Consider the following 22755-nt stretch of genomic DNA (forward strand, 5'->3'; position numbering starts at 1 on the left):
ACACCAGTTTACCAATACGTCGACGTCAGCTTGGAGGGTACAGCATTCTACCAAAGATGACACCACTCGAAAAAAAATTCAAGTCATCAGCAAACATCGCTTTCGGGGATTTAATTGTGGTGCGAATATCATTCACCAAAAAACAAAAAAATATGAGTGGACCTAAGTGACTTTCTTGTGGGACGCCGGAAGAGATAGCGAAAGAGTCCGAGCGGGTTACGTTATTGCGCACGTACGCTTTACGGTCAGTCAGGTAGGAATATATCCAATGAGTCAGCGGGTAGGTCCATTATGTCCAATTTATCAACAGTCAATAATTGCGGCACTTGATCAAACGCTTTGGTGAAGTCAATATAGATGGCGTCAACTTGCTCCCGTTTCTCGAGGGCATTGGCCAAAGAAGAAACGAATGACATGAGATTGGTCGTAGTAGATCTTTTTTCACAAATCTATGTTGACGTTCAGAAATGATATAATGTATCTTCGGGTTGAGCGCGTCGTAGACTAAGCTCTCGAAAACTTTTAAAAGACAGGAACACCGTCTTCGACCAGAGGTCGTACAGACTGAACACTTAACACCTAGCATGAGACAACGGACAGGACACATAACACCCAGTGGACCAGTGGAGAATTTTTCGATCACGAAAAGTTTTCTCCTTACCAGGGCGGGAATCGAACCCACACTCCATAGCACTTGCGCTTAGGCGATTGACGTCGCTAACCGCACGGCCACGAAGCCCACAAAAAGCAATTTGAAAAGCAATTCAGGGTCGATATACTCCGATAGTTTTCCACATTGTTAATGCTACCAGATTTGTGCAGAGAGGTGATAGCAGCGCTTTTCCATATACTCGGGAACGGACCCTCCGACATTTGCAAGATTGTAGAGCATGCGACCGCTCAGCGAAGCAGCACAGCTTAGAATAAAAACGGTGAAAGTTGATCAGGTCCGTTGCTTGTAGAGTTGTTCATCTGTTGAAGCTTTCTCATCACATCATCTGTTGAAAAACTGAATAACGTTGAGGTCACAACGCGGTAAACTGTCCAAGTACGATTTAGACGAAGGTTGTCGTTTTTCACTTAACACGCTCCGAAAGAAGGGCGAGAACAAATTTGCTGAATCGAGTGACGATTGTAGCAGACACGCTCAGGAATTCCATTCTTCTGCCTCCGACTCCTAACAAATGATCCATCAAAGCAAGCTACCCAGCAGGGATGCCAGACATACAGACATGTCTGTATTTATACAGACATTTGGTCTCACATACAGACATCATACAGATTACAGACATTATACAGACTTTTGATTGAAGTTACAGACTTTTACAGACATTCAGTTTTCAAAAACTTTGGGCTGCCAAACATAATCTTGTTGGGTTTTCCAATTGAACAATTTTGAGTTTTCAAACAAGATTGTTATGGGTATTTCGTAAGTTCTTTCTTAGTTCTTTCTGTGTTTCACGTTCTACCAAAACGACCTTCCACACAATCCTAAAACCTCCCGTGGCACCTATGAGAGATCGTAGAGTTCTCTGCATCTTAAGTAGGTGTCCAACTAACCATCCTTCCCTTTCCTCAGCATTCGCAAGGGCGTGGCCAGGACAGATCTCGACTATTGGAGAGTGCAATGCTTGCATCTAAGAGATGGTGAATAGTCCCAAATCAATATCTGTGGTAACGGATGAAAGTGATGCTTCCTCTTATTGGCATTACAACTCCACACTGGGACAGAGCTGCCTCGCAGCTTAGTGTCCATTAAGCACTTCCACAGTTATTAACTGCGAGGTTTCTAAGCCAAGTTACCATTTTTGCATTCGTATATCATGAGGCTAACACGATGATTCTTTTATGCACAGGGAAGTCGAGACAATTTCCAATCCGGCACCGGGAATCGAACCCAGCCACCCTCAGCATGGTCTTGCTTTGTAGCTGCGCGTCTTACCGCACGGCTAAGGAGGACCCTCGAAAGTGATGCTACTCACATACAATAGTCTTGGCTTGTACCACCTACGAATTTGTGCGAATTGCTCAATGCTAATGCAAATGTTAATTCAGAACTCCAAAATTAATCTATTCGGAAGCCCTAAATGATCCCGTTCGTACATATTTCCGTACATAATTATGTGAACTTCCGAACGTAATCCTACTGGGTTTACCAACGGAATCCCTTCGGAATTTTGAACGAAATTATTTTGAGCTTTCGAAAGGAATCACTCTAGGCTTCTCAAAGAAATCCTTTTGGACTTCCATACGGAATTCTGATGGGATTCTGAACATAATCATTCTAGAATCCCGAACGGAATACTTTTGGTTTTTCGAACGTAATCCTTTTGGACTATCAAAAGAAATACTTCTAGACTTTCGATTGGAGCGTTCTGGGATTCTGAACGGAATCTTTTTCTGCTTCTGGATATTACTTAAGGGATTTCCTACAGAAGCCAAAAATACCTCCGTTTAGAAAACCTTTCAGTCCTTTCTCTGGGTTTCCGAACGAAATTATTTGGCATTCTGGAAGGAATTCTTCTATATTTCTGAACGAAATTCTTTTGGGCTTCCAAAACAGAATTCTTTTGGGTTTCCGAACAGAACTTTGTTGGGCTGCTGAACGAAGTTATTTTGGACTTCATATTCAAACAGATTACTTTTAGGCTTCTGGGATTCTGAAGTCGTAAAGATTCCGTTTGAAAGCTAAAAGTTTTTTGTTCGAAAACGCAAAAAGAATTCGACCTCAACAACAACCTTACTTGTCTTCAGTATCTCGTACTTGACTCGACTAAGTCTTACACCGACTTTTTGATTATTGAAACCTCGATATTCTACGTTGTCAAAAGTGCATGGTTTTTGAATAATTTTCTAATTCCTGTACCTTCTAAACTCCATACAGACAAATACAGACATTTTGCCGAGATTGATACAGCCATATAAAAATTGTATCTGGCATCTCTGCTACCCAGTCGACTGCAGAAATAGATGTGTTGTTCAAATTTTGCGTGGACAATAAAAAAATCTTTAGGAAGCTCACAACATACAAACCACCCTGCAGAATAAATAAGGTTTGCAATCCAAAAAATAACTCACAACATAAAGGTCATTTGTCTAGAGGATCTATACTAAAAATACGCTAGAACAAAACTACTTCAGTTCTCGATAAAACAGGGGGTGATCAAGTCTCTCCACCTTCCCCTACGTTCCTAAAAAGACTGTGGCGGATCCCAAACATCCAATTTTTGGTACAATGTCGTGCTGAAAAAGCTTAAGGTGGTTATACAACAAAGCCACAAATCGGCCATCTTGGAAACCACGTGCTTTTTCTAATAATTTTTCAAGAGCACGAATTGAGAGAACCACAACGCCAATGGGAGTGAAACATCCGTGGATCGTTTTCTTAGTCATGCTAAACAATCGACTTTAATTTCAGAATTGTACGAAAATTATTACGCTAGATTTGAACTTTTGATAATAGGAGTAGAAAATCGTGTGGTGAATTTAAAACTCACCACATGGCTTGATTGTATAATCACCTTAAAGCAAACAAAAGCAGACTCTGACGAAATATTCGAAACATTGAACGAACAAGCGCGTGTACTTTGCGATCAATAAAAGGAACAAAAATATTAACAAAAGCTCATAAATATGAAATCCAGCGGAAACTTAAATCGAACCTCAAGAACTTTTTCCGGCATGTAAACGAACAGCGCAAAGAGACGGGTCTTCCGACTTCCTACAATGACCAACAATAGCAAGGACTCGTCATCAATTGAAGGTAGTTCTGTTCGCAGTTTCGACTTTTCCGATGAACAGCTGTCCGATGGTGACGTGCTTCATGCAGCTTCAAACGTTTCTCGGTATGCAGCATGTGACGAAATGGCTTTGGTTCAGCAGTTTGAATCAATCGGCAAATGTTTGAAATTATCAACGAATCCTGGCCCTAATCCCTTCAATTATACTCCAGAATTGCATTTCATCTGTCACGCAACCTCTAGCTAATATTTTCAACCAATCAATCAGGTATGGTATTTTTCCCGATATCTGGAAAAAACATACATTTTCTCAGTCTTCAAGAAAGGGAACAGAAGGATTGTTTTAAATTACCGCGGTATTGCATCTTCAATCATCGGAGTTTTTTGAAAAGCTTGTTCTCGTATACGTGAAACACAACTGCCCAGCTCAATATCTGAACGTGGATTTGCTTCGAGACAATCGAAACTGCAGGGATTGAACTTATCATTTCATTATCATTTAGTATTCAGTCAATAACTCATTCCAGAGTCGGAATTCCCAAAACTTGTTGTATGGTGGACTTCTAGCCCTTTTCCCTCTACAACTTTGTCTAAGGGTACATTGCACTATGTCTCATATTTGAATCGCGTTGAATACGCTAGAATCGCTTAATATACTAAATGATAATAAATGTCATTTAGTATGTTAAATGATACTAGCGTCTCACGCTGTAAATATTAGACATAGAGGAATGTACCCTCAGGCAAGAAGGGCTAGAAGTCCGCCATCCAACATTTTTCGGAATTTCACCTCTGGAATGAGTTATTTGCTGAATGCTAAATGATAATGAAATGATAAGTTCAATCCCTGATCGACAGTCACCAATCTGGTTCTCTACACAACTTCGATTATTCATGCAATGGATATATACCTACACCGATTTTGCCGCCGATCTGGGAATCATGCTTGATTCAAAGCTCACGTCCAAAGATCATATTTTATATGCGACCTCTAAAGCATTGGCCAATCTAGGTTTCAGGTTTCATCTTCCGTATTAAGCTAAGTCCGCTAAGTCATTCAAAGATGTGTATTGTGTATTGCCTGAAGGCGTTATATTGTTGCTTATTATATTTTGTCAAGTATATTTCGGTGTATTTAGGGAAGGGGGGCAATATGCCCTAGCTAAGCAAACACTGCTCTATTGTCTTATTTGTAACGCTATTCATGGGTATTTTTACATTATGCATCAGTTAAACAAGATAGCTAGTTGATGCCATTCAAAAATTGTCAAAAATCTCAATCATATTGATAATATTCACATTTAAAAAAAAGTGGTGATATTCTGTTGCCGGAAAACTCATGAGGCAAAACGCCTTTTAGCTGGCAGCTCCTAGGGAACAAAGTACCACGCGTCGGCGAATCAGCATTCTAGTATGGATAGTCCGTGGAGACGCAAGTACTTTGTAGGTTATTGCCACTAGGGCGTTTTGCCTCGCCAAAATGTTAGATGTTTCTTCAAAATGTGGAAATTTTCGGTTTTTCCGACCTTCCCATACACTATTTTGAAACTTTCTTCGCCTATCCTACATAATTTTAGATCTAGTTTTGTTACGGACATGTTAATGACGGTAAATATGAGGGAAACTACACGAGGCGTTTTGCATCGGGGGGCGTTTTGGGGCCTCTTCCCTAGAGGTAAATCTGTCGTTAGGAATGTATTCACAGTCTTCGGAGACGAACCAGCCTCGGGCTAAAAGTCTCCTTAATAAAGACACACAAAAAAATGTATTCACAGTAAACTCAGATCACTGGGGATTTGGTAAATTTTACCGGGTTTTCAAACATCTGAGCGTTCGATAATGAGCCCGGTAAATTTTTGGATTACCGAATGCTCAGTAAACAAAAATAAGTATGAACTGTCAAAAATTGTAGTTCGTTCGGTAATAAATTGACGACGTGTTAAGTAATTTCATTACCGAAATGTCAATAAAATAGCAGGACGTCGGTTAAAGCTTAACAATATTATCGGTAAAACTTTATTTGTTTTACAGATCGATCGGTAAATAGATATTTTTCATTATTTTGAATTAATTTCAATAGAAAACATATTGAAAAAGAATTTAATAAGTATTCTGAGCAGTTACATTATTTTAATATGAGCATCTTAGCGGAAAGTAGGATATTATAAAATAACAATTTTGAGGTGAACCGGTCTAGGGCCGAAAACCTCATTAATAAAGACAATAAAAAAAATAACAATTTCTTCTTCCTCTTACTTCCATTTCGATTACATTACATCTTAATTTGGTGCAATGCTTAAGAATTTTGGATCTAATCTGTTACTGTTTTACATAAAACCGGACAAACAGTATTCATGTATGCTGAAGATTTGTATTGGTTTCACTATGCTTCTCCAATTCTCCATCTTTCCTCAAATTTCATAGATGATTAAACTTTAAATCGAATGACTTTTTAATTCACGCAAAACCATGCTGAAAAGCCGCGACACATAGAATAATGAAAATGGCGATCTATAGGTTTGCCATCAAAATGACATTGATGGTTAACAATTGTGCTCGATAATTTCAAAGACATGCTTGACGTTTGGTAAAATTATTATTTCTACGATTAATTTCAGTATTTTTTACTGTACAGCCGAACAAAAAATGCCGCAGAAGTCAGTTATTTTGTTTACGGGTTTCGGTACTTTTATAGTAATTAGTAATTAACTGAGTCATCGGTAAAAAATATCGATTTTGATAGTTGGTTTACTGGTATCCCAGTAAAACCATAATTTAGTGAACAAAATTGTAAAAATAATTACCGAACAGCGAAAGCCTGGCTAAGTGTGTTGTTATGTTGGTAAAAAAGATGAAGAGGTTTTGCGCTCTTTTGAGTAAGAGCTTAGAAAATTCAACTCAAGGGAGTTTTTCCTGCTCCAAAGTATATAAATAAATCATAAAAGATACGAACGCAATAACCAATCTGAAATCAATTTCTTTTTCAGTTATAAATTTTGTCTCATCATGAAGGAAGACATATCTAAAGACGAATACCTAGGATCATGCCAGGTGGCTGTACTTCCGACTCCCTACGTAAATCGATCGAAAACAAAATCCATTAAAAAGGAACTTATCCCTGGTGCGGCCCCCAACACTAGGGAAAGTGATATCTCCGATATCAGCCGTATCGTGGACAACGAGCAACGCAACGACGAACAGGATGATGACAATATGGACGTTGGAGGTGGTGCCGGTGAATCCGACTCCTACTACGACGAGCTGCTGATGACGCGCATGGCAGACGATCCCGATCTGATGATCAACCGGATGCGGCTAGAGGAGGATGCCGCGGCAAGGCTGCCATCGGTTGGAGTCAGTCGGATAGTGCTTGAAGGGTTGGGAGCATTCATCATGGTGACCACCGTGATGGCATTCATATGGGGTTTCATACGGCTCAAAAGTGGACGGAGTAATATGCCATCGATGAGCACGTGTTACACGGTGGATGATCGAAGAGGTCCACTGCACGAGGTTGAGAGCAGAAATAGGTATTTTAAACTGCAAGCAACGACAAGTTTATGATAATGAGAGAATGAATGTAAATGATAAAAGACGTTTAGTTTAAAAAACGATTAATTGGTCTCAAGAGATTGAACTATTTATATTCAAAAACATTGTAAAAAAAAACGTTTGTAAATACAACAATTCTTGGTTACGAGATGATATATTTATGCAGTAAAAGAAAGAAAAAGTTAGTTCAAAAAATTAAATAAGGAAGTATGATCTGTGAAAGTATACCTACTAACTTTTACTACCATAGAGATATCGCATGATTTCAAAGAACATTTAACGTGCCATTACTGAAAAGGTTTCATTTTTTTGTGAATAAATCATAAACCATGAATATCATATCCGGCTCGCTTTGAATTTTTGTATCACATGTTTCCCAGAATGATTACGGAATCCCAACAAAAGGCAGAACTGAAAAAATCGAAACAAAATCTCAAACGGTAGAAATTTGATAGAAAAGGCTCCCTGCTTTAACCTTGCATACAAGATCCAGCGTACAAGATTGCATACCGCTTGCCATACTACTACTCACCATGAAATCAATTTCAAGATTTTCACATGGTCATAGTTTCAAAATTCACGACGAACTTGATACGAGTTTGATTCAAATCATGAATTATTCAATTTATTGCACGGTAGTCAGCTATTAAATCCTTAAATTAATGATGATATTACAACTAGTTTAAGTGAATGTATCATTCCTAAAACAAAACAATTTATCTACTACAAAAAAGCTTTGCTCCAGTCGTAGACAGGACTAGTTAGGCATTCGTCACTGTTGAGATAGTCTTATTCCGTCCGGTGCCGTTTGGGTCAACCATACCGGAGATGGTAGCAGGCCCCACCGCACCGACAGCACTTCCTCCGTTGCTGCGATCGTCAATATGCGGCGCAGAGGGTGCAGACGACGAAGGTGGAACGACCATCTCCGGGACGAACGTTTCCACCTTGGGGTAGTGAGCCGGCAGTCTTATCACCTCGTCATATGATGGCGGCGGTTCCAAAGGTGCTGTAAAGGTAGTAAAACGTTAAATTAATTACCGATGTTTGATTTGGCGGCAAAATGGACTGCCAGAAAAAAGTTTTAAAAAAATCGATAACAATTATAATTAACGCTTTGACCAATTTGATTACTATGAGGCAATCTTATTTTTGGCCCTAAAGTTAACTTTTCAGGAGCCCTCCAACCGAGTACTTCATTCTTAAAATATACATCACTACTAATAAACTGTTATTAGTAGTGATGTACGAAATATCATGTTATTTGAAATTTGATTGTTTCTATTGATTAATAGATTTTATAAACAATATTGTAGTTTAACCCTCCCATCCCGCTCACAGTGTATGTAGAGCATCATCAAATTTTGCACCTTCTAACCATCATCGAATTGTTTTTAGAATAAAAAATAATATTTGGCACATATTTATGGTTCCATTAGACTGCAAATATAATCAATTTCGAGTACAAATAGTTAAACTACTGAAAACAATCAATTAACTATTGATTTATACTCAAAAACTTTGCTTTTCTTCGTTTTCCACTAATTTCAGCTATGCCAAATAGCTCTTCTTTTAGCATTTTTTTTTTCAAACATAATCCCTTCCTACTGAAATCTTTGGAAAAAAGCCGTGAGCATGAAAGGATTAATCAATTTCCGGAAAATTATTAAGGCATGATTGTTTAAAAACCTCTTGAATTTGGTTTAATTTTAACAACCATTTCACTAAACTACTATCTAAATTTATCCTAGTTGAAATTAATTCAGAGAACATGACATTACTGTTGCTTCATTTTCATTTTTAAAGAAAACTTCCCTAATAGCATGAATAGTATACATAGTACCCATTATGTGTGACACGCACGACATCGTGAGACTTACGAATGTTGCTGCCCGGGTAGATACTGCCGTCGTCGCCGATGAAGGCGGCATTCGAGTGTGTGACGGTGGTTGTGCCGGATCGGTGCGTCTGGCCGCAGACCTCGCCCGTCCCCAGACAGTCGTAGACCGTTCCGTATGGCGCCCGGTGATGATGATGGTGCTGAATCGACATGATGTCGTAAAGGTTGGAGCCAATCTGAACCACGTGCACCGATTGGGCGGCTTCCTGAAGTTCGGCGAGTCGTTTGGCGCGAGCCTTTTTACACTTCAGTATGATAATTAGCAGGGCCCACGCGAGAACTAGTATTAGATATAGGAATATGACCATTGTGTGGCTCTGAAATGTGAAAAAGAAAAAAAAATGGGTGCAGGAATTATTCCATGTTTCATTTGGCACATACATATATCAAAGCAATAAGCAATCTAATATTAAATATTTGGTCAAGTCATTCGAGATGGTTTATTATCCGATCGAATTTGAGCCATCAGAGTAGTGAGGAAAGTAGTTATGAGATGTTTCGAATAACTAAAAGCTGACATTTCGTACATTGAAGACATTCTAACAGACGGATTTTCCCATAATGCCCCCAATGTTTGGCAGCACTCTCTCTATCATTTTAACAAAACTTTGTGGGTGTGGAGTTCATCTTTTTCCAAACAACATTCCGTGTCCCACATCAAATTGCATCACGGAAAACCCTGTAGAAGATTACCTAGTTGATCGATCCTTTTCAAACTTCCAAACAATAAAAAAATATAACCCAAGCTTTTGGCATATTTATTTCTTTAACTTCAATACAATAACCGTAAGCTCCCACGTTACGCTTTACCTCCCTTATTAGGTTCTGTGCAACAGCTGGCTGCAGCTTCTTCTGTACGGAAGTCCACTTTTCTTCATGCCTTCGTACCACGCTGGGAGAATATTTGAATTGTGGCACAAAACCAGATCTGACCAGAAGATTGTAAGGACATCTCGTTGCAGCAGATGCTTCTTTGGCTCATCAGACGAAACGTATTCGGACACAGTCCTTGAGTAAAATTGGTTATGTGCATCTAGCACATTTGGTTTCAACCATTTCCTGTTTTCTACTAATTAATACTAGATGAAATTTCCGAAAGAACTCTTATAGAATACCCTTACGATCTTAAAAGAATTTCTTAAGTGATCTCCTAAAAAAAATCAAAGGGAAGTTTGAAATTAATTAAATTTCCGGAGGAATGTTCGAAGGAATTCTTTAAAAAATCTAAAGAATTCCTGGATGATATTCTAACTAAATTCGGAAGGAATTTCTTAAGAAAGTTACTGGGAGAAATTCTTTGAAAAATTCCTGAAGGCATTTTTTATAAAAGTTCGAGGGGATTCCTAAACCAATTTCCGCAGAGAGAGAATTCTTTTAAGGAAATTTCGGAAGGTTTTCGTGATACAATTTTCGTAGGTATTGCCGAAGATTTTTCCGTTCCGTTTCCCATGATTACATAGTTGACGTATCAACCATTCAAAATTTCAACGAATTTGATATATTACGCGTCTACTAGGATAATTCAATCGCTACAACATCGATAAGTTGTATGTTCCAAGTCTCATTTAAGTACCTATTTATGGGTCAAAATGTTTTAAATTTGTGATATTTGTCCTTAAATCATTAAATCATTCAAAGGCAGGCAGCAAAACTGTTTTGCAGTTCGTAAAACTACATGGTGCGTATAAAGACCAACATAAAATTATTTACAATCTAGAAAATCACAAAGTCCGAGCATTGTTTTTGGCGAAAATATATTTCGATTTCAAGTAGTTACATGGTGGTGTTAGTGTACATTAGACTACCAGTTGAGCTATAGATAAAACGAAATCTGAGAGATATGGAGAAATATTCTATGCTGCAAAACTGTTCGAAAAGCAAAATATATTATCCGGACATTTATTTCGGAATGCACTTAGTTGCCTTAGCGGAATTACCTGTGGGATCAGATCATTTCATTTATTTAGTTAACATCTAAACAGATAACACTGAATCAACAATTTGACGCCACAATACACGCTTCGAGGCCGCATCTCTCCATCCTCGGATACGCCCCACGCTCGCCAAGTCGTTTTGCACCTGGTCTGCCCACCTCGCTCGCTGCGCTCCACGCCGTCTCGTACCTGCCGGATCGGAAGCGAACACCATCTTTGCAGGGTTGCTGTCCGGCATTCTGGCAACATGTCCTGCCCATCGTACCCTTCCGGCTTTAGCTACCTTCTGGATACTGGGTTCGCCGTAGAGTTGGGCGAGCTCAAGGTTCATTCTTCGCCGCCACACACCGTCTTCTTGCACACCGCCAAAGATGGTCCTAACCACCCGTCTCTCGAATACTCCGAGTGCTTGCAAGTCCTCCTCGAACATTGTCCGTAGTTTCATGTCCGTAGAGGACAACCGGTCTTATAAGCGTCTTGTACATGACACATTTGGTGCGGTGGCGAATCTTTTTCAACCGCAGTTTCTTCTGGAGCCCGACTTCCACAGATGATGCGCCTTCGTATTTCACGACTAACGTTGTTGTCAGCCGTTAGCAAGGATCCGAGGTAGACGAATTCCTCGACCACCTCGAAGGTATCCCCGTCTATCGTAACACTGCTTCCCAGGCGGGCCCTGTCGCGCTCGGTTCCGCCCGCAAGCATGTACTTTGTCTTTGACGCATTCACCACCAGTCCAACTTTTGTTGCTTCACGTTTCAGGCGGGTGTACAGTTCTGCCACCTTTGCAAATGTTCGGCCGACAATGTCCATGTCATCCGCGAAGCAAATAAATTGACTGGATCTGTTGAAAATCTTACCCCGGCTCTCCGCATGACACCTTCTAGCGCAATGTTGAACAACAGGCACGAAAGTCCATCACCTTGTCTTAGTCCCCGGCGCGATTCAAACGAACTGGAGTGTTCGCCCGAGATGTGCACACAGGTTTGCACACCATCCACCGTTGCTTTGGTCAGTCTGGTAAGCTTTCCAGGAAGCTGTTCTCGTCCATAATTTTCCATAGCTCTACGCGGTCTATACTGTCGTATGCCGCCTTGAAATCAACGAACAGATGATGCGTTGGGACCTGGTATTCACGGCATTTTTGAAGGATTTGCTGTACAGTAAAGATCTGGTCCGTTGTCGAGCGGCCGTCAACGAAGCCGGCTTGATAACTTCCCACGAACTCGTTCACTAATGGTGACAGACGACGGAAGATGATCTGGGATATCACTTTGTAGGCGGCATTAAGGATGGTGATCGCTCGAAAGTTCTCACTCTCCAGTTTGTCGCCTTTCTTGTAGATGGGGTATATAACCCCTTCTTTCCACTTCTCCGGTAGCTGTTCGGTTTCCCAGATTCTGACTATCAGTTTGTGCAGGCAAGTGGCCAGCTTTTCCGGGCCCATCTTGATGAGCTCAGCTCCGATACCATCCTTACCAGCTGCTCTATTGGTCTTTAGCTGTTGAATGGCATCCTTAACTTCCCTCAAGGTGGGGGCTGGTTGGCTTCCATCGTCCGCTGAACTGACGTAGTCATCTCCTCCGCTGCCTTGACTTTCACTGCCTGTACTCTCAGCGCCGTTCAAATGTTCCTCGTAGTGCTGCTTCCACCTTTCGATCACCACACGTTCGTCCGTCAAGATGCTCCCATCCTTATCCCGGCACATTTCGGCTCGCGGCACGAAGCCTTTGCGGGATGCGTTGAGCTTCTGATAGAACTTGCGTGTATCTTGAGAACGGCACAGCTGTTCCATCTCCTCGCACTCCGCTTCTTCCAGGCGGCGTTTCTTCTCCTGAAAAAGGCGGGTCTGCTGTCTCCGCTTCCGTCTATAACGTTCCATGTTCTGCCGGGTACCTTGCTACAGCGCGACCGCCCACGCTGCGTTCTTCTCCTCCAGAATCTGTCTGCACTCTTCGTCGAACCAATCGTTCCGTCGACTTCGTCCCATATACCCGATGTTGTTCTCCGCTGCGTCGTTAATGGCTACTTTAACTGTATTCCACCAGTCCTCAAGAGGGGCCCCATCGAGCTCACCCTCTTCCGGCAACGCTGCCTCGAGATGCTGCGCGTATGCAGTGGCGACATCAGGTTGCTTCAGTCGCTCTAAGTCGTATCGCGGCGGTCGTCGGTACCGAACATTGTTGATGACGGATAGTTTTGGGCGCAGTTTAACCATCACCAGATAGTGGTCAGAGTCGATGTTAGCGCCACGATATGTCCTGACGTCGATAATGTCAGAGAAGTGCCGTCCATCAATCAGAACGTGGTCGATTTGTGATTCTGTCTGCAGTGGTGATCTCCAGGTGTACCGATACGGGAGGCTGTGTTGGAAGTAGGTGCTGCGAATGGCCATATTCTTGGAGGCGGCGAAATCAATTAGTCGTAGGCCGTTTTCGTACGTCAGCCGGTGAGCGCTGAACTTCCCAATAGTCGGTCTAAACTCCTCCTCTTGGCCAACCTGAGCGTTCAAATCTCCTATGATGATTTTACTGTCGTGGCTTGGGCAGCTGTCGTACTCACGTTCCAGCTGGGCGTAGAATGCGTCCTTATCATCATCAGTGCTTCCGGAGTGTGGGCTATGGACGTTGATTATGCTGAAGTCGAAGAACCGGCCTTTGATCCTCAACCTGCACATTCTCTCATTGATCGACCACCATCCGATCACACGCCTTTGCATATCGTCCATCATTATGAATGCTGTTTCCAGCTCGTGTGTGTTGCCGCAGCCCTGGTAGATGGTACGATTACCTCTAAACGTTCGCACCATTGATCCCTTCCAACAAACCTCCTGCAGCGCTACGATGCCGAATCCACGATCCTTGAGCACATCGGCGAGTATGCGTGTGCTCCTGATGAAGTTGAGAGATTTGCAGTTCCACGAACCGAGTTTCCAATCGCTAGTCCCTTTTCGTCGCAGTGGTCTTCGCCGATGGTTCTGGTCCGTACTCTCTTGTTGATTATTTGTTGGGTAAGTTTTTTAAAGGCTGGCTTGCAGGGCCTGACACCAAACCCCCTAAATTTCCGGAGGATCATTCCTCCTTATTTCCGGTGGACCATGGTGCACAGTTACTCTTAGAGTCCCTCACTGGCACTCGGACGATGATCAGCCGCCCCTAACATGGAGAAGAGACGCTCAATAAGATTTGCACCTCCGGAGAGGAGCAAACCCCCCCTTCCCTGTCAGCATACGACCATAGTTCCCGGGGTTGGTTACCCGATCTTCCCTAAGGTTGGTCGTATCACGGCCAGCACCGCGGGGAGGTAAGGATAGGAGTTGCTGGGTAAGAGGCTAAGGACCGCGAGATGGGGTCTATTTTATTTCTTCAGGTACGCGAAGTACCAATGGTACGCTTTACCCAGCATTTGCCGTGCCTGTGCCTGTGGGATCAGATATCTTGGGGTTTTGCACAATGAATAAAGTTGCCGGATTTCACAAAGCTATTATGCGTAAGTTTAGCTTGGAGATAATGGCTATCAGTACCACCAAGGTAACCAGTAAGCATTATATAAAGCATTTAAGTGGCATTATATGCGCCTTTACTGCAAAACATTAAATGCCAATAAGCCCTATAGTCGCCTTTAATGCTATTTTAATGCAGATTTTGGCCGCTGCTTAAATGCTCAATCCTACTTAATCGATAAAGTAGAAATTTTGCTGAGTACATTTATTCAGCATCCGAAATGCTGAATAAATGCTTAATTTTAAAAACAAAAAAAAGGTTTTTTTAATGGCATTTTTTTCTAATTCTTATTTTACACAGTTTTTTTTCATATTAGGCTAGATGTACCGGTTATGGCTATAGCACCAGTTGTCGCACTAGTGCTTTATATGCCACCTTTGCACCAGTTGTCGCACTAGTGGTCCCTATTTGGCCAGTCCCATAAGAAAACAATGGGATTTGCCAAATAAGGAACCAAAATTAAGAATAGTGCCACAACTGGTGCATGCGTTCCTATTATGGATTAATCAATTTTGATGATTATAACAAATTTTATTGTGGTTTTCACAGCTGTTTTAAGGAGCAGGAAGTAAAACCTTTCGCTTGACATATAAAGTCCACCCACATCTTCTTCTTCTTATTGGCATTACGTCCCCACACTGGGACAGAGCCACCTCGCAGCTTAGTGTTCATTAAGCACTTCCACAGTTATTAACTGCGAGGTTTCTAAGCCAGGTTACCATTTTTGCATTCGTATATCATGAGGCTAACACGATAATACTTTTATGCCCAGGGAAGTCGAGACAATTTCCAATCCGAAAATTGCCTAGACCGGCACCGGGAATCGAACCCAGCCACCCTCAGCATGGTCTTGCTTTGTAGCCGCGCGTCTTACCACACGGCTAAGGAGGGCCCCTAAGTCCACCCACATTGCTTTTTTCTTATTTAAAAAAAAAATAGTTGTTCTTATGTATGGCGACAATTGGTACACCCACCCTATATCGTTATTGTATTTTCATATTTGAAATGGAACATAATTTTTTACTTTCTTCGAGCGGGATTCGAACTCGCGGCTCTTGCCACCCGAAGCTGTAGTTGTCATTGCCCTTACCAGCTGGCCCATAAGAGAGATATGGTAGTGGGAATAATTTTGCCCAACATAAACATTACGCCACTTCAAGAACATTGAAACTTAATCTAACTCATCTCAGGATGCAACCGTCACAAACGTCATACCCAGTTGCAATGAAACAGCTACAGTAGTGCTGCTTTAATGCATCCATCGAAAATAGTGCAATGGAGTAATAAAATGTAGCTAAACGATGTAATTAGTGTCAATGGTCGGAATGGAAAAAACATTCTGCACGTACCGATTTCTATTTTCAAATGTAAGTTCATTGGACAAATAGTTCCCGCTATATGGTTCCATATTGGAAAAAGTTCGACGTATGAACATTTAACACTACAGGCTTTAAAGTGGCACTAAAGAAGCTGTTTCACTGCACTTCACGACAAACAACATTTCGCATTCAAAATGCTATTATCAGACTATTCCTCTCATGATTGCTTCGAGAATGCTTATTTAGAACAGCCAGGTTTTCGAAATGCTTATTAACAGCAAGGAATATATGCTATGCAAGTATAATGCTGCTATAATGCTTACTTTAATGCTTATTGGTTACCTGGGAAGCTTTTAGATAAGGATCTAAGTAATCAATGGATGAACAACAACAAATTTAACGAGGTCAATGGCCTTCTATTGTTATGCAAGATTTTTGCAAACACAATGAAGTCTAATACATTCCAAATCCAATCCAAATCCAAATCCAACCCAAAATCAAATTAAAAATTGATGATATTTTGGCAAATACAGTGATATAACCCATCATAAATTTATTATGATTTCTTCAATCTAACACGAACTCATTTTCTTCCAATTTCTAAAAATCATTGCGTTTGGTACCTGGTTGGTCGCACGTAATATGGGATTCTGCTGGATGGGTCGCATATTCAAAAAGTTTCGGAACTTCTGTATAGAAGTCAATAACTTTATAGTTCTTTATAGACCGGTAGTTCTCTACGGACACGAGACCTGGACGATGCTCGTGGAGGACCAACGCGCACTGAGAGTTTTCAAAAGGAAAGTGTTGCGTACCATCTATGGTGGGGTGCAGATGGCGGACAGTACGTGAAAGAGGCGAATGAACCAAGAGTTGCATCAGATGTTGGGAGAACCATCCATCGATCACACCGTGAAAATCGGAAAACTGTGGTGGGCCGAGCACGTAGCCAGAATGTCGGACAGTAATCCGGTGAAAATGGTTCTCGACAACGATCCGACGGGAACAAGAAGGCGAAGTGCACAGCTAGCAAGGTGGATCAAGTGGAGGACGATTTCCGGACCCTCCGCAGACTGCTTGATAGCCGACGTGCAGCCATGGTCCTAGCTGAATGGAGAAGACTTTTATGTGCAGCACAAGCCACTCCGGCCTTAGTCTGATGATAAATAAATAAACTTTATAGTTCTTACAGATTACAATATATCTAACAACTGGTAAGCTTCATGTACACAAGCGAGGCCAATTGTTTAAATGTTCAACTAAACTGGTTTTCAGTGTAATGTTATTGAAGCCTCGAGAAACATTATTGTATAAATTTGTGGGACAGAATAGAGACGTATGAATCACGATTTCCATTTCTAATGATCAGCCCACGAATCCCTGAAAATCGCGACCCACAGTTATATTATTGTTCTACTATTGAAACGATAATGTTGAGACAAACTTATTTTGGTGTGCAGTTTTTCAATGGAGTCAAACGGTTTCTCAAATGAAACAGATCTTCACCTTAGTTTCATTTAAATAACCCAGGAGGAAAACAAGCATTGCATATTGGATCCTATGCTAAAAGTTCTTCTTCTTCTTCTTCTTCTTCTTCTTGGCATTACATCCCCACACTGGGACAGAGCCGCCTCGCAGCTTAATGTTCATTAAGCACTTCCACAGTTTTTAACTGCGAGGTTTCTTAGCCAGGTTACCATTTTTGCATTCGTATATCATGAGGCTAGCACGATGATACTTTTATGCCCAGGGAAGTCGGGACAATTTCCAATCCGAAAATTGCCTAGACCGGCACCGGGAATCGAACCCAGCCACCCTCAGCATGGTCTTGCTTTGTAGCTGCGCGTCTTACCGCACGGCTAAGGAGTTACTTAGAGCAATTTACGATGGAATTCGTGGAGGATCTTTTGAAGATTTGCCGGAAAGAACTTCTGGATGACTAATTGAGTTAATTCCGGGGTATTCCTAACGAAAAATGTGTGGAGGACTTTCCAAACAAACTTTTGAATAAACTCATGAAATACCACCTGGATGAATACTGGAGAAATTTCCGAAGCAACTCCTGAAGTAAACTCATAATGAATTCTTGAAAATATCTGAAGAAGCATGATGATGGATCGACTGCAATCCCGATATTTTTGGATTTTTCTTTTTGGCAGTCTTAATTCCAGAATCAAAACAGAGTTTTATCTAACCTGCTGTCCAGATTTTGAAAGGAATTCCTGAATAAATTCCTAAAAAAATTCCCGAGGGATATTTTCAAATATTCCTGAAGGAATTCTTGCAGGAGTTTCTGAAGTAATTTCCGAATAATTCCAGTAGAAATCCAAAAAAATCTAATAAGTATTTGCTTGTAAATTCCATTTGAATATTTTACGTGGATTCCTATAATAATTAGTCAGCAAATTTATTCAACAACTCCTTCAGGTATAATTTATAAAATTTCCCCAGGAGCTCCAGGGATTCTTTCGTAAAGCCTCTCAAAAGGCCCTTGTAAATTTCTACAGTTTTTCAGTAAAACAATATAACATTTCTTTCATAATTCCTGCAGGAATTTTTCCGGAACATTTTTTGAAAGATTTTTTACGAAAAATATGAAGATTGAAATAGGAAGACCTAAAGGAATTCCAGAGGAAATTTAAAAGAATTTCCTGAAGGAGTTTCGTAAGAAATATATGAAGATTTCCAGAAGAAATTCTCAAAAAGATTTCTAAATGATATTTCCAAAGGATTTCTGAAAGAATTTTTGAAGGATTTTCTGAAGGGATTCACGAAAGAATTCTTAAAGGAAATTCCGAGGAATTTACAAAAAGGATCTACGAAGGTCTAAAGGTATTCCTGGAAGAGTTGCTGAAAAATCCGGAAGAATGAGCGAAAGAATTCCTGTAAAAATCTTCGAAAAAAATATTATGGAAATCTGAAGAAATTTCGAACCAACTCCAAGAAAATTCTTCCTAGAATTTCCGAAGGGATTTCTTGTGAAAAAACATAAAACATATTACGAAAAGAACTCGTAAAGGAATTTTGGAATGACTTTCGAAATTTTCTTATAATTCCAATCTTTGAATTTTCGAAGGAATAGGATTTCTTACCCCATTCACGGCCTAACATGCATACCACTGCATTATTCAATTGATATTTATGACAGGAAGCAACTTTTCCTGAATTTTGTGAGCCGTGCTAGCTATTCTTGCTAAAAATCGTTTGAAAAAGCTTTTATTTGATTTAAATTAACAAGGTGCAGCACTCATTTCAGTCATAGCGAATGCATTACCGGCCACACTTCAAACTAGTTCCCGTTGAAATTTTGCACTCAATCCTCAATATCTTACTTTCATTCTCTCTCGGGACGGTAGAAAATGCGACGTATACAAAACTATGCACGTTCTACGACAACATGATCCCAGATGGCATTATTCATAATAATTTTTGTTTGATTGAAAGGATATATTCACTTATCCAAATTCCTTCCAAACACTTAAAAACTATATTTTTTCACTGAAATCAAGAGAATTATAAATAACATGATAGCGTCGACGTATACGACAGTTTTCCGTGGGTTTTCTATTAACGATGAAGGATTATTTTCATACTAAAAAATACGCCTGACCTTTTGACATAAGGGACAACTAACTCTAAACTTTCGACAGTATCCAAAAATACTAACAAATACCTACTAGCAGGCTTCGGAATTCTCACTCATATGAATAAAAACCTGCGATTAATCCATTAAGCGGAGTGTGATTTTTCATGTTGCCCTGTGAGGAAGTATTCTCACACAACATTTTTATCCGGATAGAATGGCGGGTGATAAATTCATAAGCGCCGGCTCGCCGGATAATTTAATTTTAATCCACAAGTTTTCCTTCTCGTCGCCTCACCAGATAAATTTTACAAGCATATTTACAAAAATTTAGGGCCACAACGGGATTCGAAACCAAAACAATTTCAAAATGTTTAGAGCGCCCACTATAACCACGCCACCACATGAATTGATTGAATGTGAAATAAAAAACTGGTGTATTTAACCTTTTCCTTATCGTGGCGCATCGTCAGATTCAATCAGTTTGGAGAGGCAAAGTAAGCAGCATTTGATTTTCGCGAAACATGGGAAGAAGGATAACAATTTTTCGCACTATCGCTTGTGCCGGAGTTTATCGCACTGTAATTTATCCGGATAAAATGCATGGTGGAGTGATCAGTTGTCGCGTGAGTGAGTGAGACATCCGAACCCTGCCTACTAGTGAAAAACTCCCTCGTATCTACGGTAATCGGGGCCCTCCTTAGCCGTGCGGTAAGACGTGCAGTAAGACGCGCGGCTACAAAGCAAGACCATGCTGAGGGTGGCTGGGTTTGATTCCCGATGCCGGTCTAGGCAATTTTCGGATTGGAAATTGTTTCGATTTCCCTGGGCATAAAAGTATCATCGTGTTAGCTTCATGATATACGAATGCAAAAATGGTAACTTGGCTTAGAAACCTCGCAGTTAATAACTGTGGAAGTGCTTAATGAACGCTAAGCTGCGCGGCGGCTCTGTCCCAGTGTGGGGATGTAATGCCAATAATAATAAGAAGAAGATCTACGGTAAATTGATCGAAGAGCCCTGGTTGGGAAAACATGGAACACAACGCCACCCAGTCTATACGGTCCACCCAGTTTTAGGAAACACATGATTTCCTCCTTGAAATTCTTAAAAAATCTCTGAACAAATATTACTACTACCATTACTTTTTGAGCAACCTTTGGGGCCCACGTTTTGATTTGATGGTAGGTATTATAAACATAAAATGCAGTTTGAAAGTTTTCTAGAATCTGTTGAAGGTAGAAATCAGGTGTCTCCTATACGGGGGAGCACTGTGTTTCATCAACTAACCAGGTATCTGGCAACCCCAATCCTACCCACTACGTTTGACAATAGCCAACATCTTTGAGTTTCCCATTGTTCTATTGAAATTGGGTTTCCCACTGACAATTCTATTTTGTAAACAAACCACTATTCCGAAGTGATTTTTTCCAAATAGACGTAATTATTTATCATCATTTTTCATGAACTTGTGCGAAAGTATGAATGCGAGGTGCTATTTCAACAAGAATATTGATGCCTTTAATAAATTTCCATATTTCAATGGGCACCAAGCGCTCTACTTCGCCAAAATATCACGATATTCAAAATACATTTTCAATAACAGGTTTCAACGATTATGATTACGCCTTCGTATTAAATTAATCGATGATGGCATCAGAAACATGGCCGCTTCGCAGACCCCCTGCAACTAACTGACAAACGCCATAACAACCGAACTAGCAACCGCTTCATTGTTTGACGAAAATCGTGAATACTAGAAATATCACGAAATACTATTGCGAGACGTTGAGTGATATTATCGCAAAGTTTAGAGTTACTTGCGTCTTGTTTTGACAGCACAGTGCGACTAGAACTTCTTAGGCCAAGGTGAATCTTTGTTCGGTTTGAGGATACATTTTTCAATGTATTCTAATATGTTTATATAAGTTCTACTGTTACGAACAAATAGAAAAAAATTGAAGTGGGAAAGTTTAGAATTATTGTGTGAACAGAAAAAGTGACGATTTTCAGATAGGTGTTTATATGATGATACCGTTTTGTAAAAGTGGAAAGACTCACTTCGGATCAATGGTGTAGCAACAAAGAGCGAATTGGATCAATTGAGAGTGAAAAAAATGGTTGAAAAATATTGAGTATTGTGCGAAATAAATAAGGGAAGGAGACTTCATTAAAATTATCAATCATAAACCTACGGCTTCCAAACAGTATAAATCTTAAGTTTTCTGTGCAGTGAACCGGGAATCGGGTCCATAAGCCCAAGTAGTGGTTTACTCTATCCAATGGAATCCTCCAATTTATTTTCGGAATTCCATTTTTTTTTCATTTTTTTCTTCGGAAATACCTTTCGAAATATCCTCAAAAATTCCTTTAGAATTTTCTTCGGAGATTTTTCTAGGGATTCGAGAATTCCTTTTCAAATTCTTTTAGGAAATTCTTCGGCAACTCTTTTGTAAATTCCATTGAAAATTTGCATGGAATTTTTCACTCTGATGTGAATATGTACATCACGTGGAAGATTATAATTTTAAAAATGTATTGGTAACCACTTTCCTTCGATTGGTCTCGAACTCACGACCCTTATTACTTAGGTTTTTGAAGGCATCGTCAATGGAGCTAAGTATTCTATATCCATTTGCGAGGCCACCTGGCCCCACTTATAAAACGTAGGCTTCGGTTAATGAACACTTGAAGTTTGTGCATGATCTCTGCTGAGTGCTGATACACACCAAGTCTCACTGGCGTATAACAACACAGATTTTACGTTAGAGTTCGCACCCATCATGATCTCGTCAATAAGAGTAGCGGAGATATAATACATCCTTGCCACACTCCAGCGATTACCCGAATGGGATCAGGCAAAGCTCCTTTATGCAGGACTTTTTAAAGATTTTTAGAATTCGTTGATTTGCTCCAGGATAATACAGAGCTTGAGAATATTGGCCCACACATGACCTTACGGGACGGAATCCTGCCTGCTGCCGCCGGAGAGTCGTCTCTATCTCTGCTGAAATGCGATCAACCCCGACGAGAGCCATGTTGGATATCTTGCTTCGAATAGCTGCTTCAATTTCCAGCAATCCTAAGCTTTGGAGTTGACACGGGTAGTGCGTCGCACTCTTGAAGGCTCATACCGAGATGTTGATAATGGGTCGGGCATCGAAGCTTGAAGAAGTTGTTCGAAGTATCGCACCAATGTTGCAGATAATCAGGTTGGCCTGTTG

The 22755-nt window shown here is 40.6% G+C and overlaps 2 protein-coding genes across 2 annotated transcripts in view; one reads left to right on the plus strand and one right to left on the minus strand.

Annotated features, from left to right (window-relative positions):
- LOC134203384 (leucine-rich repeat-containing protein 40-like) overlaps nt 1-7633 on the plus strand; it is a 37514-nt gene extending 29881 nt beyond the window's left edge. Inside the window, 1 exon segment of the mRNA XM_062678256.1 lies at nt 6728-7633. Coding sequence (XP_062534240.1) covers nt 6728-7304 — 577 coding nt within the window. The 3' untranslated portion in view covers nt 7305-7633.
- Nucleotides 7634-7890: 257 nt separating this feature from the next.
- Nucleotides 7891-22755, minus strand: part of LOC134203385 (uncharacterized) — a 39232-nt gene continuing 24367 nt past the window's right edge. The window contains exons 2-3 of the mRNA XM_062678257.1: nt 9173-9509; nt 7891-8301 (exon numbers count right to left, since the gene is read on the minus strand). Of these exons, the coding sequence (XP_062534241.1) occupies nt 8054-8301; nt 9173-9509 (585 nt within the window). The 3' untranslated portion in view covers nt 7891-8053. The remainder of the gene's footprint in view (nt 8302-9172; nt 9510-22755) is intronic.

The sequence above is a fragment of the Armigeres subalbatus genome, unplaced genomic scaffold (assembly GCF_024139115.2).
Source record: "Armigeres subalbatus isolate Guangzhou_Male unplaced genomic scaffold, GZ_Asu_2 Contig1830, whole genome shotgun sequence".
NCBI lineage: Eukaryota > Metazoa > Arthropoda > Insecta > Diptera > Culicidae > Armigeres > Armigeres subalbatus.